The 26,922-nt window shown below is 49.1% G+C and overlaps 1 protein-coding gene across 1 annotated transcript in view; it reads left to right on the top strand.

The window, feature by feature from the left end:
• RAD21L1 (RAD21 cohesin complex component like 1) overlaps window positions 1-26,922 on the top strand; it is a 1,288,752-nt gene that overhangs the window by 161,633 nt on the left and 1,100,197 nt on the right. Inside the window, exon 3 of the mRNA XM_085619570.1 lies at window positions 10,658-10,787. Within this exon, the coding sequence (XP_085475696.1) occupies window positions 10,658-10,787 (130 nt within the window). The remainder of the gene's footprint in view (window positions 1-10,657; window positions 10,788-26,922) is intronic.

Consider the following 26,922-nt stretch of genomic DNA (forward strand, 5'->3'; position numbering starts at 1 on the left):
AAAAGCCCACTAGACACCAGGGATATTAGTATTTATGTTGGAAGCGACCCCTTGGGTAAGGGTCGCTTCCTTGGGGCCAATTATTATCTGAAGACTTTTCTGCCCCCTCTGGGGGCAGATCGGTGTTTTTTTTTCGCCGTTTCTGCTCCCAGGGGGGGGGGGGGGGGGGCAGAAAAGCCCACTAGACACCAGGGATATTAGTATTTATGTAGGAAGCGACCCCTTGGGTAAGGGTCGCTTCCTTGGGGCCATTTATTATTTGAAGACTTTTCTGCCCCCTCTGGGGGCAGATCGGTGTTTGTTTTTCGCCGTTTCTGCTCCCAGGGGGGGCAGAAAAGCCCACTAGACACCAGGGATATTAGTATTTATGTAGGAAGCGACCCCTTGGGTAAGGGTCGCTTCCTTGGGGCCATTTATTATTAGAAGACTTTTCTGCCCCCTCTGGGGGCAGATCGGTGTTTTTTTTTCGCCGTTTCTGCTCCCAGGGGAGGGCAGAAAAGCCCACTAGACACCAGGGATATCAGTATTTATGTAGGAAGCGACCCCTTGGGCAAGGGTCGCTTCCTAGGGCCCCTAAATATTTGGAAGACTTTTCTGCCCCCTCTGGGGGCAGATCGGTGTTATTTTTTTGCCATTTCTGCTCCTGGGGGGGGGGGGGGGGGCAGAAAAGCCCACTAGACACCAGGGATATAAATATTATTGTAGGAAGCGACCCCTTGGGCAAGGGTCGCTTCCTTGGGCCCCTAAATTTTTTGAAGACTTTTCTGCCCCCTCTGGGGGCAGATCGGTTTTATTTTTTCGCCGTTTCTGCTCCCACGGGGGGCAGAAAAGCCCACTAGACCCCAGGGAATTAGTTCAAATAAAAATAGAAGTGACCCCTCGCTTCCAGGGTGCAATTTGTTTTCTGCCCCACCTGGCACACAACCCGATTGACCATTTGGGTAGTGACATAGCATGTTATAATGTTTATTGTTATATTGTTTGTGATTTCCAATTGTAATGTTTTTTTTTTTGTTTACTTTTTTGTTCTAGGTGAAGGCTTTTCTTCTTTTCACGTTGCCGTTTTGTGGCTGGTGGTTCTGCTGTTTGTGTAGTTTGGTAAGAGACTTATTTTTGTACAATGTAAATGTGTTTGATTTCTCTGCCTGTTTTTTTTTGCAAATGGTGTAATAATAGCAGTATGTTTGGTTTTTGAGTGTCAAAAACTTTTTGCATTGGTGCTCGATGTGTATTTTGTTGTCTTGTGAGTAATTTGTTTTTTTTTCTTCTTTCTAGTTTGATATCGTTGGTCTTTGCTGTGTCACTGCAGAGTTTGTTTCTGGTGAGTGCAGCTGTCTCTTGTAATTGGATTGTATAGTTTTTGAGTACATTGATCTTTGTGATAAAGGTACACATTTCTTTACTTACTTGGTGTGCACATTGTTGGTTGTTGTTGACTTGTTTGTGCAGTCTTCTATCTTAGTAAGTATAATGGCTAGCCTGCAGGATTACTGCTCAGCAGGTTGTTGGTTTGCTGTTTGAGTCTTCCTCTGATATTGGTTCAGAGACTGACTCTGCTTCTGAGGGAGAGGAGGCAGGGGACGATTCTGGCAGTGAGTTTTCTCTCCGTATGGGGTCATCGGATGATGAAGATACTCTTAGTGCGGATGAAGTGCCTGTGTTAGAGGAGGAGACTGATGTGCCGATAGTGCGGCAAGAGGCATCTGGGCTGCAGCCTGCGGCTGCAAGGCTTCCCGTTGGTGTAGTGCGGCAAGAGGCATCTGGGCTGCAGGCTGGGGCTGCAAGGCTTCCCGTTGAAAGTGATGACCTCTGGGTTGCCCCTGGCATGGTGCAGCCGGAATTTCCAGAGTTTACTGGTGTTCCAGGGTCTAGAGTGAATACTGAGAACTTTTTGCCTGTAAATTTTTTTCAGTTGTTTATGGACGATGTGTTTTTGGCAGAGATTGTTGAGCAGACTAATTTGTATGCCGAACAGTTTTTGCGGGACAACAGTGCCAGTCTTAAGCCACACTCTAGAGCTACCCGGTGGACTCCCACAAATGTTGAAGAGATGAAGAAGTTCTTGGGTTTAACTTTTTTGATGGGCTTGCTAAGGAAGCCATCATTGGCTTCATATTGGTCTAGCAGTCCCTTGATGGCAACGTCTATTTTTCTGGCAGTCATGAGTCGTGACAGGTATTTGCTTCTGCTTCGGATGATGCACTTTGTTGATAATGGTTTAGCGTTGCCACGAGATCACCCTGATTGTGACCGTCTTTTTAAGATTAGGCCTGTCCTTGATCACTTTGTTGATCGATTTTCTGAGATTTATGCCCCTGGTAGAGAAATTGCAGTGGATGAGTCTTTGGTGTTGTTCAAGGGCTGCTTGGTTTTTAGGCAATACATTCCTAGTAAGAGGACACGCTATGGAATAAAGCTGTATATGCTGTGTGACAGTAGGACTGGATATGTCTCTAATTTCAGGGTGTACACCGGTAAGGAATCTAGGTTTAACCTCCCTGGTTGTCCGTCCACTTTTGGAGTGACTGAGAAAATTGTTTGGGAACTTGGTAGAGGATTTTTTAACAAAGGCCACCATTTATATGTAGATAACTTCTACACTGGTGTGCGGTTGTTCAGGGAATTGGCCAAAGTGGACACTTTTGCTTGTGGCACAATCCGCTGTAACCGTAAAGGTTTTCCGAAAGAACTTGTTTGTCAAAAGCTTGTGCGGGGACAGTGCAGTGCGTTGCGTTGCCAGGAGCTTCTTGCTGTGAAGTTTACAGACAGGAGAGATGTCTACATGCTGACTTCCATCCATGATGAAAGCACTGCACCTGTGACTGTTTGGGGTCAGGTCGCTGAAGTGCGCAAACCTGTGTGCATTTTAGACTATAATAGGCACATGGGTGGTGTTGACAGAGTAGATCAGAGGTTGGAACCTTACACTGCTCTTCGTAAGGCTTACATTTGGTACAAGAAGTTGGCTATCCATCTTTTCCACTTGGCAATGTTTAATGCTTTTGTTGTGTTCCAGGATTCTTGCCCTGAGTCAAAGATGACTTTTGCTAAGTTTCAGGAGTCTGTAATAGGCAGCCTTGTTGTAGTGGAACAGGCAAGTGTTCCTAGAGTTGGACTGGTGGAGGATGTTGCTAGATTGAAAGAATGCCACTTTCCAGATCACATTCCTCCCACACCCGCAAAAGATTTTCCCAGTAGGAGATGTAGAGTCTGTTGGCGAAGAGGTTTGCGGAAGGTGAGTCGTATGTACTGCCCTGATTGTCCCTCTCATCCTGCACTGTGTCTCCCTGCTTGTTTCAGAGCGTACCACACGCGTAAAAATTTCTGGGAACATTCATGAGTGGTAAAGTGAACTGCCTGGTCTGTATTCTTTGGAAAATATGATTCTGTTTCAAGGTTGGTGTTAGTGAAATGTATTTAGTTGCTGATTTTCTGTTAGAAGATTTGTATCTATTTGCAATTTGTTTGTGTTTTTATTTTTTTCTAAAAAAATCCAAAATGTGATGGCGGTGTGTGTAGGCTTGCGCTTGGCTGTTGGTGTGTGTGGACCGGCACTTGGTTGGTGGTGTGCGTGGAATGGTGCTTGGCTGACGGTGTGCGTGGACTGGCGGTGTGCATGGACTGGCGGTGTGCGTGGACTGGTGCGTGGCTGGTGGTGTGCGTGGAATGGTGCTTGGCTGGCGGTGTGCGTGGAATGGTGCTTGGCTGGCGGTGTGCGTGGAATGGTGCTTGGCTGGCGGTGTGCGTGGACTGGTACTTGGCTGGCGGTGTGTGTGGACTGGTGGTGTGTGCGGACTGGTGTTTGGCTGGTGGTGTCCGTGGACTGGAGCTTGGCTGGTGGTGTCCGTGGACTGGAGCTTGTCTGGTGGTGTGCGTGGACTGGAGCTTGGCTGGCGGTGTGCGTGGAATGGTGCTTGGCTGGCGGTGTGCGTGGACTGGTACTTGGCTGGCGGTGTGCGTGGACTGGTGGTGTGTGCAGACTGGTGCTTGGCTGGTGGTGTCCGTGGACTGGAGCTTGGCTGGCGGTGTAGGTGGATTGGCGATTGGCTGCCGGTGTGCCTGGACTGGCGATTGGATGGCGGTGTGCCTGGACTGGCGCTTGGCTAGCGGTGTGCGTGGACTGGCGTTTGGCTAGCGGTGTGTGTCGACTGGTGCTTGGCTGGCTGTGTGTGAGTAGTGACTTTCTGCTGGTCACTACACACACTGCTAGCTGAGTGCCACTCCACGCAATCCTTCAGCCTGTGTAGTTGCTGTGTCTGGATTGTGGGCGTGTGAAAGTGATGGGCCCTTGAATGGCGCTGTGTGCTGGTGTGAGTTTTGTTATGTGATGGGCCCGCGGCTGGCGGTGTGAATGGTTTTGTATGTCTCACACGTATGAAAGGTGTATGAATGGCCTGTAAAGAGGTTGGTTCCTTGTCGTGGCTTTACAGCTCACGAGCTGTGAGTCAATGGTTCAGTTTCTCGTCCTTTCAATTATTACCAGTGCATTTCATGTTTTGTGAAATCACTTGCTAATACAATTTTATCTACTGAACCATCACTCACCCTCGTGCCAAATCCAACCAGTATGTGTGTGTGCTTGCGGGTTAGATGGCTGTGCAGTAATATTTGTCTTTCTGAAGCAGGGTGTACCTTGTCCCTTTTTGGTGATTTTTGTACTGTGTTGCTTTTGTACCTGGTGGTGCGAATGGTCTTGTTTGTATCACGTATGAAAGGTGTGTGAATGGCTGTAAAGTGGTTGGTGCCTTGACGTGGCTTTACAGCTCACGAGCTGCGAGTCATTGGTTTGGTTTTTTGTGAATTTAATTATTGACAGTGCATTTCATTTTTGTGAAATCTCTTGTTAATAAAATGTAATACACTGAACCATGACTCGCCCTCGTGCCAAATCCAACCAGTATGTGTGTGTGTTTGAGGAATATATGGTTGTGCAGGAATCTTTGTCTTTAGTTTCTCTGCCAAGGTACACTTTCCATGTAAGAATAACCCACCAACTGTAGATATTGTCGAAAACCCTTGGGAGTTCATGGTGATGTCTCTCTAGCGATTTGAAAAATATTTGTTATTCCCATTGTCCTGTAAACCTCAAACTGTCTGCCACATTTTCTTTGCAGTATTATTCCAAAATTCTCACGCTGTAGTAACAATAGTTAATCTGGTTTTGCAAGGGGGGTTACTTTGGTTTTTTGCCCGGTGCTGGGCGGCCATCTAGGGAAACCTTCCAAACCCACACATTTCTGAAAACTAGACACCCGGCGGCTTCCAGGGAGGTATGGCTTGCGTGGATCCCCCAACGTTTCCTTACCCAGAATCCCCTGCAAACCTCAATTTTTGCTCAAAAAATCACTTTTTTCACACATTTTGGGGTGGGAAAGTAGTGGCATCACCGGGCTCACACAAATTTACCACCACCCAACGTTCCCCCAGGTCTCCGGGTAAAAATGGTGCCTCACTTGTGTGGGAGGCCCAAGTACCCGCGGCAGGCAAGGACAACAAACGTATTGAGACGACATCAACATTGCCTATCCCAAATGTCGCCTCACTACGTTTGTTGTCCTTGCCTGCCGCGGGTACTTGGGCCTCCCACACAAGTGAGGCACCATTTTTACCGGGAGACCTGGGGGAACGCTGGGTGGTGGTAAATTTGTGTGAGCCCGGTGATGCCACTACTTTCCCACCCCAAAATGTGTGAAAAAAGTGATTTTTTGCGCAAAAATTGAGGTTTGCAGGGGATTCTGGGTAAGGAAACGTTGGGGGATCCACGCAAGCCATACCTCCCTGGAAGCCGCCGGGTGTCTAGTTTTCAGAAATGCGTGGGTTTGGTAGGTTTCCCTAGATGGCCGCCGCGCACCGGGCCAAAAACCAAAGTGACCCCCCTTGCAAAACCAGGTGGTTTGGCGATAGGCCATTTTGATGTCGCCTCACTACGTTTTGGGCCCTTGCCTGCCGTGGGTACTTGGGCCTCCCACACAAGTGAGGCACCATTTTTACCGGGAGACCTGGGGGAACGCTGGGTGGTGGTAAATTTGTGTGAGCCCGGTGATGCCACTACTTTCCCACCCCAAAATGTGTGAAAAAAGTGATTTTTTGAGCAAAAATTGAGGTTTGCAGGGGATTCTGGGTAAGGAAACGTTGGGGGATCCACGCAAGCCATACCTCCCTGGAAGCCGCCGGGTGTCTAGTTTTCAGAAATGCATGGGTTTGCTAGGTTTCCCTAGATGGCCGCCGCGCACCGGGCCAAAAACCAAAGTGACCCCCCTTGCAAAACCAGGTGGTTTGGCGATAGGCCATTTTGATGTCGCCTCACTACGTTTGTTGTCCTTGCCTGCCGCGGGTACTTGGGCCTCCCACACAAGTGAGGCACCATTTTTACCGGGAGACCTGGGGGAACGCTGGGTGGTGGTAAATTTGTGTGAGCCCGGTGATGCACTACTTTCCCACCCCAAAATGTGTGAAAAAAAGTGATTTTTTGAGCAAAAATTGAGGTTTGCAGGGGATTCTGGGTAAGGAAACGTTGGGGGATCCACGCAAGCCATACCTCCCTGGAAGCCGCCGGGTGTCTAGTTTTCAGAAATGCGTGGGTTTGGTAGGTTTCCCTAGATGGCCGCCGCGCACCGGGCCAAAAACCAAAGTGACCCCCCTTGCAAAACCAGGTGGTTTGGCGATAGGCCATTTTGATGTTGCCTCACTACGTTTGTTGTCCTTGCCTGCCGCGGGTACTTGGGCCTCCCACACAAGTGAGGCACCATTTTTACCGGGAGACCTGGGGGAACGCTGGGTGGTGGTAAATTTGTGTGAGCCCGGTGATGCCACTACTTTCCCACCCCAAAATGTGTGAAAAAAGTGATTTTTGGAGCAAAAATTGAGGTTTGCAGGGGATTCTGGGTAAGGAAACGTTGGGGGATCCACGCAAGCCATACCTCCCTGGAAGCCGCCGGGTGTCTAGTTTTCAGAAATGCGTGGGTTTGCTAGGTTTCCCTAGATGGCCGCCGCGCACCGGGCCAAAAACCAAAGTGACCCCCCTTGCAAAACCAGGTGGTTTGGCGATAGGCCATTTTGATGTCGCCTCACTACGTTTTGGGCCCTTGCCTGCCGCGGGTACTTGGGCCTCCCACACAAGTGAGGCACCATTTTTACCGGGAGACCTGGGGGAACGCTGGGTGGTGGTAAATTTGTGTGAGCCCGGTGATGCCACTACTTTCCCACCCCAAAATGTGTGGAAAAAAGTGATTTTTTGAGCAAAAATTGAGGTTTGCAGGGGATTCTGGGTAAGGAAACGTTGGGGGATCCACGCAAGCCATACCTCCCTGGAAGCCGCCGGGTGTCTAGTTTTCAGAAATGCGTGGGTTTGCTAGGTTTCCCTAGATGGCCGCCGCGCACCGGGCCAAGAACCAAAGTGACCCCCCTTGCAAAACCAGGTGGTTTGGCGATAGGCCATTTTGATGTCGCCTCACTACGTTTGTTGTCCTTGCCTGCCGCGGGTACTTGGGCCTCCCACACAAGTGAGGCACCATTTTTACCGGGAGACCTGGGGGAACGCTGGGTGGTGGTAAATTTGTGTGAGCCCAGTGATGCACTACTTTCCCACCCCAAAATGTGTGAAAAAAGTGATTTTTTGAGCAAAAATTAAGGTTTGCAGGGGATTCTGGGTAAGGAAACGTTGCGGGATCCACGCAAGCCATACCTCCCTGGAAGCCGCCGGGTGTCTAGTTTTCAGAAATGCGTGGGTTTGGTAGGTTTCCCTAGGTGCCGGCAGGGCTAGGGTTCAAAATCTACAGCTAGTCACTTTGCCAAAAAAAAGGGTCATTTTTCACTGCAAAACCACGTTGCGTTTTGCGCCGTTTCCTGTCGCGGGCACTAGGCCGACCCGCACAAGTGGGGTACCATTTTTCTCGTAGGACTTTGGGGAACGCGGGGTGGGTGGAAATTTGTGGATCCACGCAGATTCCAGAACTTTCCATCACAGAAATGTGGGGAAAATGTGTTTTTTTTGTCAATTTTTTCCGTTTGCAAGGGATTCTGGGTAACAGACCATGGTGGGAGGCAGTCAAGTCACCCCATCCTGGATTCCCCTGGGTGTCTAGTTTTCAAAAATGTATAGGTTTGCTAGGTTTCCCTAGGTGCCGGCAGGGCTAGGGATCAAAATCTACAGCTAGTCACTTTGCCAAAAAAAGGGTCATTTTTCACTGCAAAACCACGTTGCGTTTAGCGCCGATTCCTGTCGCGGGCACTAGGCCGACCCGCACAAGTGAGGTACCATTTTTCTTGTAGGACTTTGGGGAACGCGGGGTGGGTGGAAATTTGTGGATCCACGCAGATTCCAGAACTTTCCATCACAGAAATGTGGGGAAAATGTGTTTTTTTTGTCAATTTTTTCCGTTTGCAAGGGATTCTGGGTAACAAACCATGGTGGGAGGCAGTTATGTCACCCCATCCTGGATTCCCCTGGGTGTCTAGTTTTCAAAAATGTATAGGTTTGCTAGGTTTCCCTAGGTGCCGGCAGGGCTAGGGTTCAAAATCTACAGCTAGTCACTTTGCCAAAAAAAGGGTCATTTTTCACTGCAAAACCACGTTGCGTTTTGCACCGTTTCATGTCGCGGGCACTAGGCCGACCCGCACAAGTGAGGTACCATTTTTCTCGTAGGACTTTGGGGAACGCGGGGTGGGTGGAAATTTGTGGATCCACGCAGATTCCAGAACTTTCCATCACAGAAATGTGGGGAAAATGTGTTTTTTTTGTCTATTTTTTCCGTTTGCAAGGGATTCTGGGTAACAGACCATGGTGGGAGGCAGTCAAGTCACCCCATCCTGGATTCCCCTGGGTGTCTAGTTTTCAAAAATGTATAGGTTTGCTAGGTTTCCCTAGGTGCCGGCAGGGCTAGGGTTCAAAAACTACAGCTAGACTCTTCGCAAATAAAGTGTAAATTTTCAGTGTGAAAATGTGGTGCGTTCAACCTAGGTTTTGAGCCACTTCCTGTCGTGGGCACTATGCCTACCCACACAAGTGAGGTACCATTTTTATCGGGAGACTTAGGGTAGTTCAGATTTGTAAAGCAACTGTTATTACCTATTGATTTTTGATGCATTTCTCCCTTCCAAATGAAAGACATTGTGTAAAAAAAAAAAATCATTTTGAAAAATGACCAATAATTGTCATGCAAATATGAGTATTCCCAATTTCGAAAATGTACAAATATGCACTGTTTCTAAACTCTGTAATTTGTTCCCATTTCAGAAATACATAGGTGTCTTTCATACCGATTTTTCCATGTATACATTTTCCCACAATAATTGCTATATACCCGGAACAAAAAAAAAAAAAACATTACAAAATGCTGCGCAGTTTTCTACTCTGGGTTCGTTGGGCTCTTGGTGAACCTACAAGTCCTATATGTCCCCACAACCAGGAAGGTCCACCGGATGTAACGGTACATTGCTTTCAAAGAGATGTCATAATTCGAAGAAGTTACAGGTGAAAACGTTGACTCAAAATGCTGCTTTTTTCAACAAATTTTTAATTTTTCCTATATTTACCTGTAAGTTTCTATAAAGAAACCTTGATGGATCTACACAAATGACCCCTTGCTGAATTCAGAATTTTGTCTACTTTTAAAAAATGTATAGCTTTCCAGGATCCATTATTGTTTTTGTACCCATTTCTACCGTTAACTGGAAGGAGGTTGAAAGCACAAAAAATAGCAAAAATAGGGTATGTCCCAGAAAAATGCCAAAACTGTGTACAAAATGTTGGTTTTCTAACAAAATTCTGTAATTCCCTAAAAGCTGGAGAAATGGTGATTTCAGCCCCACAAACCCTTTTTTGATACCATTTGCAGAGAAAAACCCAGAAGCTTTCATTTGCAGTCCGTTTTTCCAATTTTTCACAAAAAAAACAAAATTTTGCTGTATTTTGACTAATTTCTGGGAACCCTGTAGGAGAATCCACAAACCCTGGGTACCTTTAGAATCCCCAAGATGTTGGAAGAAAAGGACGCAAATTTGGCATGGATACCTAATGTGGTCAAAAAGTTACAGGGGCCTAAGCGCGCACTACCCCAAATAGCCCAAAAAAGGCTTAGCACAGGAGGGGAAAAGGCCTAGCAGCGAAGGGGTTAAAACACTTGAATTCAGGGTGGGGGAGGTATTGCAACAGAAGGAGCATGAGTGCTTTAATTTACATGTGCCTGCAGCCCTGGTGCATGTACGCCTGTTGAAATCCCAACATTCCTCACCCCCTTTACAGACTTTAGCAATGTTTAATTCAGTCTCATATTTTCAGAATTTAAACATTTTCAGTTTTCATTGTTTAGAATAAAATCACTGTTACTCCTTTATTGAATACTGCTGCAAGCATTGGCAAACACTATAGGTCTGCCTTGTTTTAGATGCATGTCCATTTTGTGTGTTGTCTGGAAGCAAATCCATAAAAAGCTGAGTTATCAAGACTGGTTGATGGAATGCTACTGAAAGTACAGGATTTTAGTTTAAATGTTTTAAGCCACACACTTTTTGCTTAAGCCACACTTCTTGAAAAGATTTCTAGATGCACTTCTTAGGCTATGTTCCTGTATAGACTACCTCTTTTTCATCCCACCAAAGCATTGCTAAATTTTATTGCGTTTTCAAAACATTAGTCTTTATTTTCTTCTCTTCAAAGGTCACTATTGCTCTGCGTACATCTGGACACCTGCTACTAGGAGTTGTAAGAATCTACCACAGAAAAGCAAAATACCTTTTGGCTGATTGTAGTGAAGCGTTTCTGAAAATGAAGATGGCTTTTCGTCCAGGTACATTGGGTCATTATTATTTTGTTCTTTTATTTCTTTAATTACTACATTGCTGCATCCCAACTTATGGTGTGTTGCAGTTGGGTCAGTTTAAAAAAAAAAAAAACTTTATTAGGAAACAAAATCGACTTCTTATATCTTTTACATCATAATCAGGAGGCAGTACTTAAATCTAACAAGTATACATGTCTACAGAGGACAATTACACATTAAGGAATACCAAACACTTGGGGAGATACGGTTAGGTCACCATCCTGCACTGGCATCGGCGGGGCGCATATGTCTCCCCTATAAGCATTCCATGGTCCCCAGACCCTGTTCCACTTCCTGGGACACCCCCTGGCTATGTAGACTGACTTTTCTCAGAACATGGACCGATCTAGATCTTCCCTCCATTGTCCTATCCTGGGTGGATGCTGCGCTCCCCAGTTCTGAGCAATATTCCTTTTGGCAATCATTATTGCTAATGTTGCTGCTTAGTGTACAAGGTGAGGTCAGTCTGTTCCCATATATGCAATAAGCATCTCCGCGCCTCAGGACGCAGCTCAATCGTGAGGACATCACTTAGTGTACGGTGTATGTCCCTCCAGAAGGCCTGTATGCGTTCACAATCCCAGAGCATATGCATGAAAGTACCCTCTCCCCCACACCCACGTCTACACTCGCCACTTATTGCTCTACCCATGTGCACCAATCTAGGCCCAATTACATATACCCTATGGAGAATTTTAAGTTGCACCAATCGCAGTCGCGCTTGAATCGCCACCTCTCTCGGGGAGGAAACTGTATCTTGCCAGTCTTCCTCATCCAGCTCAAGGCCGTCTCCCTCCCATTTGCCTTTGAGTATTTGGAGAGGGTCCTCCATGTTGTTGATTAGCTTCTTGTAGATCAGTGAAATGGCTTTTTCCGGCAAATGGCCATCAAGTATTTTATCCTCTAAGGGAGAAGAAGATGGCAGAGTGGAGCCTATGTCTGGTAGGCTAATGCCTCCATCATACCAATTCAGCGTGAGTTTGGTTAATGCAATCCTGGGTTTGCCTTCCCATAGTAGGTCTCTCTGCAGTCCTTCTATTTCCTTAAAATATGATGCAGGGACAGGGTCCAACGAATTCTGCAGAGCATAGAGAAAACGGGGCAGGGAGATCATCTTAAAAAGAGCTGTTCTACCCAACATGGAGAGTGGCAAAGATTTCCAGGTCTTTGTCTTTTTTCAGTCTTTAAATGGGGGGTAGGAGGTTGCGAGTGAAGTGGCTCAAGGGACTTAGTGAAATGTAGATGCCTAAGTATTGAAAGCCATCAGATACTATCTGAAGTGGGCAGTTCCCCGGAAGGACAGGGGGCTCTCCCTGCAAGGCATAGAGAACCGATTTTGTCCAAATTACCGTGAACCCGGAATACCTTCCAAACACTGCCAAAACATTGAATAAACATATCAAAGAAGCCCTCGGGGACGTCAGGTACAGCAGGATATCATCCACATACAAGGATATCTTATCTTCCCAATCCATTGACCAGCACATTCCGTGAATCACCGGATCTCTACGGATCCACGCTGCCAGAGGCTTCAGGGCTAAAGCAAATAAAGTGGGGACAAAGGACACCCCTGCCGCGTGCCCCTATTCAATTGAAATGTCTTTGAAGTGCGATTATTCACCACTACCTGAGCCATTGGCTCTGAGTATAGTAGCCTGACCCAACTTACAAAGCTCGTACCAAAGCCCATTTTGGTCAGCACCGCAAAGATATATGGCCATTCCACCATGTCAAATGCCATGGTGGTGTCCAAGGAGACCAACACTGCCGGTTCTTGGATAGTAGCTGCTCTGCCCAGTACGCCATGCACCCTGCGTAGATTCAACGCCGTGTTGCGATGTGGCATGAAACCAGATTGGTCAGGATGTACCAGACTATCACTTTTACTAGCCGGTTCTCCAACAACTTTGCGAGAATCTTAGGCTCCACGTTATGTAAGGATGCTGGTCTATATGAAGTACAACTAGTTTTGGGTTTCCCTGCTTTGTGAATGACCATTATGTTAACTATTCTTTGGTCTATGGGGAGTGCCTCTTTTTCCCGACTGTCTTCAAACATCGAGCGGAGATATGGGGCTATTTAATCTGGTCAGAGCTTGTAGAGTTCAATTGGCAGACCATTAGGACCCGAGGCTTTACCGGACTTAATCGCCTGTACCCCGGGGCTACCTCCTCATTCGAGAACTCGGACTCAAGATATTCCCTGTTTTCATCGGACAATTCAGGGAGTGAAATGTCCCGGATCAGTGAGCAATTTCCCACCTGTACTGTATATCATTTGATAGTGGGCAGCAAATTGGTCCGCAATGTTCTGTGGGTCTGTGATAGCCCCAGTCCCTTCTACATGGAGCTCAGGCACCAGGCGACCAGCCCATTCCCTCTTATCCAACCATGCGATTAGTTTCCCTGCCTTGTCTCTGTGCTCATAGTTTCTGTTTTGGGTTTCCCTTCCCTGGGCCCTGGCCCTATCCGTCGCTATGGCCTTGAACTCATCTTGTTTTAACTGCAAGAGATGTAACTTCTCAGGAGTAACCGCTATCTTGAACTCGTTCTCCAGTCTCAGTATTTCGTCTTCTACCAGTGTCAACTCTTTCCGTTGCTCTTTTTTCTTTCCTGCTACTGAAGAGAGAGCCTGCCCTTGAATCACCATTTTGTAGGCTTCCCACAGCGACTGAACGGACTCCACCGTACCCTCATTTTCATAGAAATAGTGATCTGTTTCCTGGATTATTTTCTTTCGAATGCTTGGGTCTTGGAGGTACCATGGGTTAATGGGAGCTATCTTGCCTGCTTTCTTCTGGCCAAGCACTATATATGTCCAGATCGGCGAATGATCCAAAATACCTTTGCCCAGATGCCGTATTTCCCGAATGTCAAGTTCCAGCACAGCCGGTACAAGTACATAGTCTATCCGCAAGAGACTGCCATGTACACCCGACAGAAAAGTATATTGTGTCCTGTCCGGGTTGTGCGATCTCCACCCATCCACCAATCCCATGGCCTCGAGGAAGTCAGGCAGCCACTCCTGTGCTGGTCCAATGTCACGTGGAGGGTGGCGATCCAACACTCCAGACACCCCCCGCATTAAAATCTCCACCCAACAGGAGAAGGCCCTCCGGGAAGGACAACAAGATTGTACTCTGGTCTTTAAATGTCTCACTCTGGAGGCCAGGGGGAACATACACCGACACGAATGTGACAACTCTATCTTCCCAGAGTCCCGAAGTACCTATTTATCTGCCCCTATTATCTGACCATGTGGACTGTAGTGTAAATGGAAATGAGTTCTTTAGTGCTATACCCACTCCCCGTGACCCAGTTGTAAATCCGGCATGTGCCACTAATTTGTATCCTCCCCTGTTCATAGCCTTACACATGTTACCAACTAGGTGTGTTTCCTGTAGGAGGATGACATCTGGGGCATACCTCTTGATATATTGGAGTACCATGCTATGCTTAATTTTATCCCCAAGCCATTGACATTTCAACTAAGGATCTTAATCCCTGTATTCCACTGTGTACCCGTCTGAACTCCTGTGATCATACTGCTCCTTTTCTGCTTTACATTCTGACGATGTTGATAACTCAAGTACATTCCACAACTTAAAGCTGAAGAACCCATTCCAACTTCCCCCCCTCCCTGCACCCCTGCCCTCCGGGCTTCGAACTGCCCATGATCAAACTTGCAGAGTGCCTGTTGCCCCCAAACGGTAACTAAATGAAGTAAAGAAGGGTGCGTGGCGTCTTTCCCCCCCCCTTCTTTTTCCCCTGAGCATGCCATTATGCATATCCCCAAATACCGATCAACGATAAGTATGAATCATAACTGATTTCTCCCCTCTGCTAACAATTGGTATCGTCGCTACGTGGGCCTCCACCCCTCACCATTGTTCAATAGTCTCACCAACCAGCCTCCATATCCATTGCTTCCATTGTTCCATGACCGCCCCCCCTCAACTCCATACATTAACCCTAGACTGTTGCGCTTCTGCGGTCAGCAGATTTCCAACCAGTCTGCTGCTGCTTCCGGTTGATCATAGAACCAGGCCCTACCATCAGCTTCCACTCGGAGCCTGGCAGGGAAGAGCATAGCGTACTTGTACCCTTTGTCTCGCAGCGTCTTTTATCCCAAGGAAGGAGCGCCGTTGTTTCTGGACCAACTGGGTAAAATCCGGCTAAAAAGTGATTTCGCGTTGTCATATCTGAGCGGAGGGCCCACCCTGGCATGTTGGAGTATGACCGCTTTGGGCGACCCCCGGGGACTCTGAGCTCTTTCAATGACGAAAAAGTTTCCGAGCCCCTTTGGTTGCAAATGTTTAAGGATGAGGTCTTCCACAAAAAGATCTGTAGCATGTCCCTCTAACTTTTCTGGGACCCCCAGGATACGCACATTATTGCATCGTAGTCGCCCTTCGTAATCGTCCATCTTGGCTTCAGCATATTTCCGGAAGGTTTGTAGTTCTTTAATGTCCGTTTGTACCTGGGAAGTGTCCTCCACTAGACTCGCAGTCATGAGTTCAAGTTGTTTGACTTTTTCACTATTTTTGTTCTGGTCTGCCCTGAGCAGGGTGACCTTCACTGTTATGGCATCCATCTTATGCTCCAGCGACGTCTTGGTCCCCGCTATCGCCTCCAGCACATCTTTGAGCGTTGGTTCCGGGTCCGAGTTAGTTTGTGTTTCTCCGCCCTTACCCGTGGGTGAGGGATAAGGCAGTGATGTTTTGGGGAGGGTGTAGCGGTCCAGGCTATTCTGCTGTAACGGCTTGCTGCTTCTTGACGATGCCATTCTGTCACGGGTTTCTCCTGTGGGTGCACCAGTGTGGGAGATTGAGTCACCGACCAGATATCCTGGGTCGCCCCCGGGAATAAGGGCGTCTAGACGTCCCAGGCAATATCATTATGCTGACCCCGCAGGCGGGGCGAAACAACGTCAAGAGCTGCAGAAGGAATTCACGGCTGTGTACTGAGAAACCGAGCTTTCTGTAGGTGTCAAAATGCACTTGGATCACAGCCCTATCCGCTGTGGGGTCCAACGTTTTCCAGAGAGTTCAGTCACGTCTGTCTCCCCACCCCCCTGCCGGCCCCCCCCCTTATCTCCCAACGACCGGATCCCGCCAAATCAAACGGTGTATTTGTCTTCTGGATTCTTGACTTGCGCACTCCGGTGGTGCAACGCAGTCAACAGAAATACAATATCCGCTGCTTCCTGCTAGTTATCGTGCCTCTGTCCCAGAACCCCAATGTACGGGTCTTCCTATTGCGGTCCGTTGCAGGCAATGGGCAAATTGAGTGCGATTTCCCTCACCGCGGCCTGCATGTCTGTCGCCTCCCTGGTGGATCCCTTTTTTGCCACACACAATCTGGCACAAGCCGGCAGTCATTTCCACTCTGGGGGCTTGGTATGCTGGGATCACTGGCAAGATGCGGGCGTAGCAGCATGTCCTCCGTGGCCCCTCTGACTGCTGTCCCGCACCGCTTCACACTGGCTCAAGTCACTGCATGTTACCCCCAGGTCCAAGGCCATCCACCACCTCCATGTGTCTCTAGTCTAACAGGCCTGTAGCAGTGGGTGACAACGGGGCTCAATCACTCCTCTTTCCCCCAACAGGGCCAAACTTCAGCTCCACAGGTGTCCCCAGCTGTTCAGAAGGAGGAACACCACATGTATGCTTAAGCACCTCCCATTATCACCACGTATCTGAACGTGGCTTAGAACAGTCAGGCAGTCACATTCACTCCAGGGGGTTGCTTTGTGAGGCGCTCTGTGGCTCTTCTGTCTCCCATTCCTCACTGCCACAGTCAGGCTTAATTTGCTGCAGAGCCGCCGCCAACACTAATTTTCTCCAACCCTGGGGGCCCCCAGCAGCAGATGTCGAGCAGGCCCCACCGCTCGGTTTCTCAATCACAGGACTCTCCTCCAGCCCCACAGGGGTCTCGGCCGCTCCGACTGAAGCACACTGGCCTGGGCCTTGAGCGCTCCAGTCTCCGGCGGCTGCCGTCTATGCTGCTCCTCCAGATCTTGATCACTGCTGCAGCTGCAGACCGTCCAGAGGTGTTTTCGGTAAGATCCGGCGAAGCTTACAGTTGATGCTTCCTGGGGGCCGGGGGAAACCCACTGTGTTCTCAGATTACCAATTACGGCCGCAAATAACCTGTACTCTCCACCAAAGGTCAGTGTTTCGGGCCCGCTGGACTTTCGCTCTGCTGCTGCCCTTACGCAAGTCCCTGGTTCCTCTCCTTGGCGTAGGCCGCAGTCTTTTTATGTCTGATTTGTGGCCAGCAAAGTTCCCGGCGTTTCCGCTATAACGGCATCAGGGTCTTGCAGCGTTCCGATATCGGAAATTCTGCTCGGTCAATCGGATAAATTCATCGGATAGGTAGGGGGGGGGGAAAAGGGGGTTACTGAGCTCTGCTACGCCGGTGCCATCTCGTTTCGCGGCTTAGCCACGCCCCCCAAATGGGTCATTTTTATTAGGTCTCGCCTGAGACAGCGCTTTAGTGCTGCTCTCGCGAGAGCTTTTGTAAATGGGGAATCTGGAAGTGCAAACGAGTGCTTTCAGGCCTCCAAATACAGTGCATGTGCACCAGCCGCGCGCACCATTTGGAGGCCTGAAAGCACTCGTTTGCTTTCACTTTCGCGGGCCGCACGGCCGCTTTGATGTTTGATCGCGATCACTTTAACACAGTGCATGTGCGCCGGGCGCGCGCACCATTTGGCAGCCTGCGTGTACATTTTGCGGGCGCTTTGATGTTCTCAGTGAGCCGCGCGGCCACTTCGAACATCAAAGCGTCCGCGAAATGTACACGCCATTTGCCACCCCCTCCCTTATCCCACTTCCTGCTTGTCTTGTTTGACAGGCATCTTCACTTGCTTTTTCGAGTACCCTTGAAGGGAGTGATGCAACGTGTTAAAGTAATTTCTTGCGTAACTCGTGCTAGCACTGGCCTCCATCTGCCATAGGTCCCTTTGATGATACTAAAGTGGTATTTTCCAACACATTACAGCGTTGGTTTAGGCTTTTCATTCATTGATTCAGTCCAGCTCTGGTCTCCAGCTATGCATGCTACTTACACTAACAAGCATTTGCAATGCAATAGGTCTCGCAGTTACACGAGTTAAAGCTATTGGCATTGTAAATGACAATGCCAATAGGCATTGTTATTTGCAATGTCAATAGCTCAAACTCGCGTAAATGCGAGACCTAATGCATTGCAAATGCTTGTTTGGTTTTTTATTTTGAATTCTGCATATTGCAATGTCTTGTAGACCGTGTCTTGACACAGAACTCCGAGTTGAAGAGTCGTGCATAATCGGTTCTTCATTGGCAATCTTAAGCATTGGATAATCACATCCATGAGCGGGGTCCAAGAACATCTTTCCTGGAAATAAATTCCTTGGAGAAAAAGCACAATTGTGTGTGCCAGGATGCATGCCACATTTATTTGATTTTTTTTTTTGGTTCCTCTTAAAAAGAAATTAAGTGACTAGAGTAAAATTTAAGTAACCTTCTTTCTGTAAACATATTAAAAGAAAGATAGGAGAATGCAGGAAATGAAGCTGGATAGGTATCTGCTTTTTGAAGGTGATAATGAGAACTACATCGTCGTGCTTTCAGGGTTGGAATACAGAAGTCCTCACAATCAAGAGCTATAGCACAAGAGATTGTTGTGCAGCATCTCTTCCCTTGTACAGGGAAAGAGGTTGGGAGTTCAGACTTGCTGATCAGTGTCACTGCTCTCCCCTGTGCAGCTCCACCATTGAGGGACTACACTCTGAGCCCGGAGCTTCCGTGCTAGGTAGGTGTTCGAGGCCCTCCTCCACCCACAGGCTGTAGGAGAGTAGGGTCTGCTTTCTATGTTCACCCCCACTTTTTGCTTTTGCTTTACTGGTTTTCGACTTAGATGTGGCTGTGGGCCTGCTAATCAGACCCACAGCCCTGCTGTTCTCTCTCTAAATTAATACTATGTACTTTAGGTGCATAACCCATTTGGATAGGATCACCTTATTGGCCCCTGTACAGTGTACCCTAGGTACCCAGGGCATAGGTGTACCCTAGGCCTACCAGGGGCTGCAGCATGTATTGTGCCACCCCTGGCCTGGCCTTCCATTTTGACACAACTGGCTGATCACTCAGCTGGGGCAAGGTCGTGTAATCACCCCTTGCTTAGGTGTAGTATTCCTATACCTAACTTACATATAGACACATGTGTACCTATCAGTCACTCCTATGGCAGGCCTTAACAATCCTGGAGGCAGAGTGCTTGGTAACATGTGAGATGGTGCTCTAGCATGAGCTGAGCCTGTCTGCAGCTTTCGGAACCATGTCCTTATAGCTGTTCTATGATATAGCCTACCATATACTCTTAAAGTGCCTTATAATCTTAAACGGTTATGGTAACTATGGTTTGGCTTTATCGAAACATGTCGTGTAAGGTGTCTAACACTGTGGAATAATACCCCCATACCATTTCTGGACATGAGGATATTATTCCCCCCTTCTAGAGGGAAAGACATGTTAAAATCATACTTCACTGTTAGCCTCTGACCAAAGCCTCAGCATCACAAAATGGATACTGCTGCCACGACACAAGTCTGACCTCCTGCTGCTGGGAGTGATCCCAGCCAGGGAGGCCTGGACAATAGGTTTCCTGCTTGGGGAGGTGCTAGCACCTCCCCAGACAGCCTTTAGTGTATTGGGGCAGGGTGGGCTGAAAGGAATGAGACATGCCTGGGGAACACAAGGTGTTCCTTGCATAGTCCAGTTCAAACCGGCGCTGGGGCACTCCAGCCCCAGCCCCAGCTCTGGCGCAAAACTGGACAAAGGGAAGTGGGTGTAACCACCCCCTCCCAGGTCCCACCCATAAGGCGTGACCTAGCAGGTATCCCAACCCCCCAGGTTAGTATAAGAGTGGGAGTTGGGCCTCAAGACTTTGAATTATCCTGAACCTGCAAACTTGAACAGAAACTCTGGACCTTCGACATTCGACGAAAGAAGAAGACTGAAGAATCTCCCTTGTGGCCAAGGAGTGGCTACCCTGTGCAAACAGGCACCATCAAGAGACTACCCTTCGCTTTGCCCAAGTTCTACGAGGAACCGACTGCAGAGCCCGACCAGAGCCTTGACTTCCAGACTTCTCCGACCCTGATCCACATCCACAGCAGAGCTGCGATCCGTGGAAGCGACGAGAGACGTGGGACCGGCTACCTGGGAAAAGTGGCTAGTATCTTCAAGCGCAGCTTCTGAGGCACCCTCGAAGTTGTGCACCGGGGATTGAGAAGCCCCAACCCCAAGCACCATCTGCACCGAAGACCAGCCCCCCACACTCCACGAGTCCTGCGTGGGGCCCTTCTGCATTTTCCTGCTTGCCGCGTCTGTCCGGTTGCTTGCCCGCTGGCTAGTGGCCTTTGTGACGACGCATCCCGTAATCTTCAGCGCTGGTTTGGCTCCTCCAGACTGGCTCCTGCTCCTTTGAAAAAGAGAAGCATCCCAGACCTTCCTGGTCTGCACCAGAAGCAAGTCCTCCGTTCTGCGTGGGTTCCGCTTGCCAAGGCTTGGTGAGTCCTAGTCCAACTTCGACGCCGCCGACAGCAAGGGCCTTCGTGGGACAGCTCGCCTCCTGGTCCTGGTCGTCCTCGACGCTTCCTGGTCCTTGTGGCTGCAGCGACAAGCTTCACCTTCACCTGCAATCTTCACGACATCGCCTGGTTCCTTCCTGGTTCCACGTGGTCACTGGCTAGTGACCTTGACTCTGTCCCTTCTGCTTGCAGGTCTCCTCTCTTCTTGATCCCAGCCTTGGGATCCACCGGACACTCTTCACTGACTGCCTGTCAGCATCTTTCTTCAGGCATCCATAGGAGTCGACGACGAAACCCGACGCAACTTCACCCCTATGCACCCGCAGCCTGTGGGCTAGGTAACTTGGGTACTCCGGTGCTCATCAGGATAGTGACTATCCTAGTGTCTAGTTTTCCAGTCTCGACTTCCTAGCTACTCCGGAAGTGTCCTAAATCTATCTATTTCTAAACTGTACTATTGCTAGTGACTTTTACGCATTACGCGTGAGTGTTTCCACTCTGCACCTGAATCCCGTGGGCCTCCCACTTCCTAACCTTTGGTAGTATAGTGTAGCCCCAGCGATTCCCTAGGCCTAGGCCTATCCTATTTCCGTGACAGTGGTCCTTATACCACTTACTTAGTATATGGTTTGCGTGGCCCCTAGGGCCTAACTGTATTACTTACCTGTGTGACTTAATGTATGCATAAATAAGACTGTGTTGTACTTACCTCTAATCTCATAAAGAGTGCTGAGGGTTTGACTAGAAAAAATACACTTTATTTTATATATATATATCTGTTGTGGTGTCCTTTCATTTGGTATTCAAGGGATTATATATGGTATCACAGCTGGCTTCACATGCCATTCAGAGTTTAGCCTAAGACTGCTCTTGTCCATGCTACCACTAGGATAGCTGGTCTATAAGGTTGACTTTACAACCAATCACCATAAGGGTATTTGGACTGATATAAGGTGTACACTGGAACTAGTGACATCATACATCAGGCCAACTTCTCACACAGGTGCTGCCTGCACCTCATCCCTAGTGGTCTAGTGGAAGAACACAGCTTTTTTTGCTATTTCTCTGTGTTCTGTGACCCCTTTTCTCTTTTTGTTCGGCTATTTCTTTTTTTCACTCTTTCTGCAGTGCTCGTTCCCTTTTTGTGCTCTTTCTGTTTTTGCTTTTTATGTTTTTGCCTCTAATTTGATCCGTTTTCCTGCGCTCCCTGCTGCTGCAGCTGCCCCGCGGAACCCTCCCCCCCCCCCCCCCGTGTCGCTCCCACCTTCCAGCTGATCACCCCTCCCCAACCCCTACTTAATGGCGCCCGCTACACGGCAAGAAGAGCAAGACCTCTAAGCTTTCTGGTCAATGTCACTGCTCTCCCCCGCGCAGCTCCACAGTTGAGGAACTGCCCTCTGAGCCCGGAGCTTCCATGTCAGGTAGGTGTTCGAGGCCCTCCCCCCGCAGGCTCCTGCCTGCGCCTCATCCCTGGTGGTGCAGTGCACTCTGCTCTTCTGCTATTCCGTCTGTTCTGTTTCCCACGCTCCCAGCTGCTGCTGCCCCCGCCCCCTCCCCCCCCCGTGTGTCGCTCCTGCCTCCCAGCTGATAGTCTTCCCCCGACTCCTACTCAAAGAAAAACCCGTGTGCGCCCGTCCGTGAATTGACCGCGACCACCACCAGGGACGCTGGTCCCCCGACCAGCTGTTATGACCCCAGCACCCTCCACGCGCTCAACCCCGGTCGCAGCAACAACTTGTAGATCTTGACGCCAAGCAACACCCAAGGCTCGATCTCCTGCCGACACTGCCCCCGCACCTTCCCCCAAGCCGCACCTTCACCCACCTCTGGACCCCAGTAGTACCCCCCCCCCCCCAGCCCACCGGACACCAGCACACACAAACCACTGAACCGCATCCTCCTCAACATGTGCTCTCTGCACAGACACGCCATAGAAATCTGGGACCTCCTCAATACCCATATGCCCGATATTCCTCACAAACCTGGACCAACGCCACCTCCGCACCAGACATCGCAACCCGACATCCCGACTGATACAAGATCCTGAGAAAGAACGCCCACCTGCCCAGGTGGAGGCCTTGCCATCATCCACAAAAGCCCCCTCCAAATTAGAACAGACCCGGACGATGCCCCCCCCCCCCCCCATCCCCAACCCCCCATGGAACACCTCCACTTTCAGATCCAGACAAACCCCAAAACAACGCTCCGTGGAACCCTTGTCTACAGACCGCCTGGACCCTGCGCTCCGTTCACCAACATAATCGTTGACCTCCACGCACCCCTCGCCTCCACAGACTACATACTACTCGGCGACCTAAACTTCCATCTGGACATTTACGACGATTCCAACACCACCGCCCTCCTAGAGAACCTCACCAACATAGGACTGAAGCAACTTGTCTCCGCCCCCACTCACACAGCAGGGGACACACTGGACCCGGTCTTAGCAGGAGGAAACAGTGTCTTATCCAGTATTAGGGTATCTTTCATAGATTCACATGCCTGAATCATTCCCCGTCGTCGGGATGGGAGTCCCCGGTAAATAAACAAAGTAATGTCTCAGTAGACGTATAGAGTAATAGGCCAAAAGGCCTCCCCTTAGTTACATATCCGTGTCCTTATGTAACTAAGGACCAAACTTTGGAGAGTAACCAATCAGCTAGCACCACCCTCTAGAACCTTCCTGGAAGGAGCTCTAGTCCCTCAGGTTTTCTACTGCACGTCGTGCTAAGAGAGTCTCCACTGAGCTCTGCTCACTACTATTACTTGTTTCTGGATTACCAGTGTTTCTTGCTTCAACTTTACATTTTTTGTGGGGAGTTCTTCAGTCCTCATGGCAGACACTCCGAAGAAGGGCCTTTTCAGGTCTTGTGCTTCCTGTGGGAAAAAGACTTCATGTGGACGATCAACACAAGGACTGTCTCTACTGCCTTTATCCTAACCACTCTTCAAAGGATTGTAAGGTATGTCGTACCTTCTCCTCCAAGACACTTAAAGACCGTGAGGGGCGCCTTTTAATTTGGCTGCAGAGGCTTAAGGACAAGGATACAGCATTGTCCTCTGAGGAAAGTGAGGGTTCTTCCATCTCCTCTCAGTCCTCTCAGAAAAGACCAAGGATGGCATCTCCGGGCCCTTTGTCGCATCCACCTCAAAAGAAGCCTTCTTCCACCCGTCGGTGGCTTCAACAACGAGGAAATCTCCATCGACGGCAGTTCTTGTCACCTCGTCGACGACGACAGTGTCTACTTCTGTCGCGTCTCATTCCTTGTCAACATCGACGACAACTCCATCGTCGACGGCCGGTAGGTCTGTCTCGTCGACGCTGACAATTAAAAAGACATCGTCGTCATCCAAGCTGCCGTCGACACGGAGATCGGCGTCGACGACGATACCGTCGATGAAGACTGTCCCGTCAACATCATCGTCGACGACTGCGCCGTCGACTAAGCCTTCATCGTCGACGATGCCGTTGACGAAACCTTAATCATCGTCGACGATACCGTCGACGACGGCCCTGACGACGGCATCTCAATTTACAATGATGCCCATCCACACTTCACCGTCGTCGACGGCTATGGATTCTGATGTACAAAGTACATATGTGCACCTCAAAATCACCAAACGTGCACTGACACCGGCCCTGACTTCCCCTAGCAGGGTCCAGCTCTTGCCTCCAGTACAGCTTTTGGAGGAGGAAGACTCTGACGATGGCAGTATGTTCCGTACAGCGACAAGTCCATCGCAACTGCACGTTCAGTATCAAGACAGCTCCGATTACGACGATCCCGGGCAGGAAGATCAGAAGGTTTCTCCAGAGGAATATCATCCACCTCCACCTTCCATGGTTTGTCTGCCTGCGTCCCTGGTCTCTGACCTACAATTCCTTATTTCAGACTAGAAGCAGCGGGTTTCCAACGTCTGCACCATATCCGCTGCCGGTTGTGCCTCCAACACCAAGGCCACGACCCCCTCCATTGATTTTGCAGTCTGAGCCTGTTACATCACCACCTCGTCTTTCTACAGATGATGAGGACCATGAGGAAGGGGAACTCCAAGATTCCCAGTCTAATCGGGACGAGTGGGATGATTACATTCTTCCCTGTCCAGCTTCTCCCGTTCCTACCACAGCTGACTCGCCTCCGGAGGACATTGGAGGCTTTCACAACATCGTAGAGAGAGCGGCGCAGCGCTTTCAAATACCTATGCCCTCGCACCAACAGGATTGTTTCCTCTGCGATTTTAAAGAGCCTTTCAAGAAGTCTGTTAGGTCTATCCCTATTATAGACTACATTTGGGAACAAGGGATAAAGATCATACAGAACCCTTCCTCGGTGCCTCCAGTTTTGCCTCGTCTGGATAAGAAATATAAAGCTCCAGATACTGCTCCGGCTTGCTTCACAGGCCATCCGAAACCGGACTCGGTCATTACCCAAGCTGCTCAGCGGAAATCAAAAAATCCTTCCGCTTTGCTGACTGCTCCGCTGGATAAAGAGGGTAGGCGACTGGACAATATTGGTAAGCGCTTTTCTTCCATGTCTGCTTTAACAGTGCGTGCTTCCAACTCCTTGACACTGTTAGGACGTTATAATCGGCAGATGTGGGCAGACATTGCACCATACCTTGCGAACTTGCCGGAAGAGTCAAAGGAAGAGGCGAAGAAGATCTTACTGGAGGGCAAGAGATCTACCTCTGAAATTAGACTGTGCAATGGATATTGCCTCTACCGGATTTCGCCAACTCGCGGGTGCAGCTGTTCTACGTCGCCAGGGTTGGTTGAAGGCAACTTCCTTCAGACCGGAAGTACAAACCAAAGTATTGGACATGCCATATGATGGCCAAATTCTTTTTGGGACACATATAGATGAGGCATTACAAGGTATTAAGAAGGATACCGACACTGCTAGGGCTTTGGGTACCCTGCAATTCCGAAACCCCTCTTTTCGAGGCTCAAGAGGGAGAGGTCAAACATCTACTTGGGGAGATTTCCAACACCGATCTTCCTTCACTTCCTCTCAGCAATATCGTCCACAGTACCAGCAGCGTCAACAACACTCCTACACTAAATCTTCCTTTTGTGGCAAGGGAGGGAGGCAGAAAGACAATGACTTTCCACTACCGCCGGTCTCCAGCTCCTCTCTGCCCTCCAAAGTTGGAGGAAGAATTTCCCACTTTCTGACAAATTGGAAGCAAATAACTACGGACCGTTGGGTTCTACAATTAGTTCAATGCGGACATTCTCTAGAGTTCATCCAAATTCCTCCCCAAACCCCTCCCCGTCCCATGCTTCACAAAAATGTGCGTGCTTTACTCCTGGAGGTGGCACTCATGCTCCAGAAGGGAGCTATAGAGAGGGTTCCCCCAGGTCAAAAGGGAAAGGGGTTTTACTCCCGTTTTTTTCCTCATACGCAAAAAGGAGAAAAAATGGAGACCGATACTGGACTTAAGAAATCTAAACAAGTTCTTGAAAAAACAGTCGTTTCGTATGGTCACCATTCAGGAAGTGCTACAGCTTCTCAATGCGGACGACTACATGGTGTCTTTAGACCTTCAAGACACCTATTTTCATATTCCAATACACCGCAATCACAAAAACGTTCTGAGATTCATGGTGGCGGGCAGGCATTACCAGTTTTGTATCCTGCCGTTCGGACTCAAATCAGCGCCACGCATTTTTACCAAATGTCTTTCTCCAGTGGCTGCATACCTACGACAACAACACCATCAAGTTTTGCCGTATCTGGACGACTGTTCCGTCAAAGCACCCTCTCTAGAAGGCACGTCCAGGTCTTCCAGCGACTGTCTGAGACTTTTCAATTGTCTGGGGCTGACTCAATCAGGACAAGTCCGTCCTTCAGCCTTCCCAGCGCATAAGTTTCCTTGGTGCTACCCTCGACACGATACAGAGGAAGGCGTTTCCGTCACAGCTAGCAAAGCCAAACTTCTTTCCTTGGCGCTTCGCATACGCTCCAAGAAGACTCTTTCGGTGCGCCTCTTCAAATCCCTGCTCAGGATGATGTCCTCCTGCATCCTGTTAGTTCCGCACTGTCGCCTTCACATGCGGCCTCTTCAAGAAGCGCTCTCAGCTCCATGGGTCCAGTGTACGGGGTCCTTCGACGTCATCCAGGTGACCCCTATGATGAAAACAGCTCTAAGGTGGTGGACCTGCCCCCAGAACCTTTCTCAAGGCTTGCCTTTCTTGCTTCCTGCTTCTCCACATATCACCACGGACGCCTCTTTGTAGGGCTGGGGAGCTTTCCTCCAAGAACTGCAGATAAGCGGAAAATGGTCACTTTCCGAAAAGAAACTCCACATAATTCTTCCTGAGCTCCGTGCAGTGTCTCTCGCTCTTTTGGCTTTCCTTCCACGAATAAGGAACTCTCTAGTGCTTGTCCGAACTGACAATACCACGACAATGCACTATTTGAACAAGCAGGGTGGGACTCGTTCTCTGACACTCTCTCACGAGTCGCAAAAAATCTGGAACTGGCTGCTCCATCACAACCTCTCTCTTCGAGCAGAGTATGTT

This window comes from Triturus cristatus, chromosome 7 (assembly GCF_964204655.1).
Source record: "Triturus cristatus chromosome 7, aTriCri1.1, whole genome shotgun sequence".
Taxonomy (NCBI): Eukaryota; Metazoa; Chordata; class Amphibia; order Caudata; family Salamandridae; genus Triturus; species Triturus cristatus.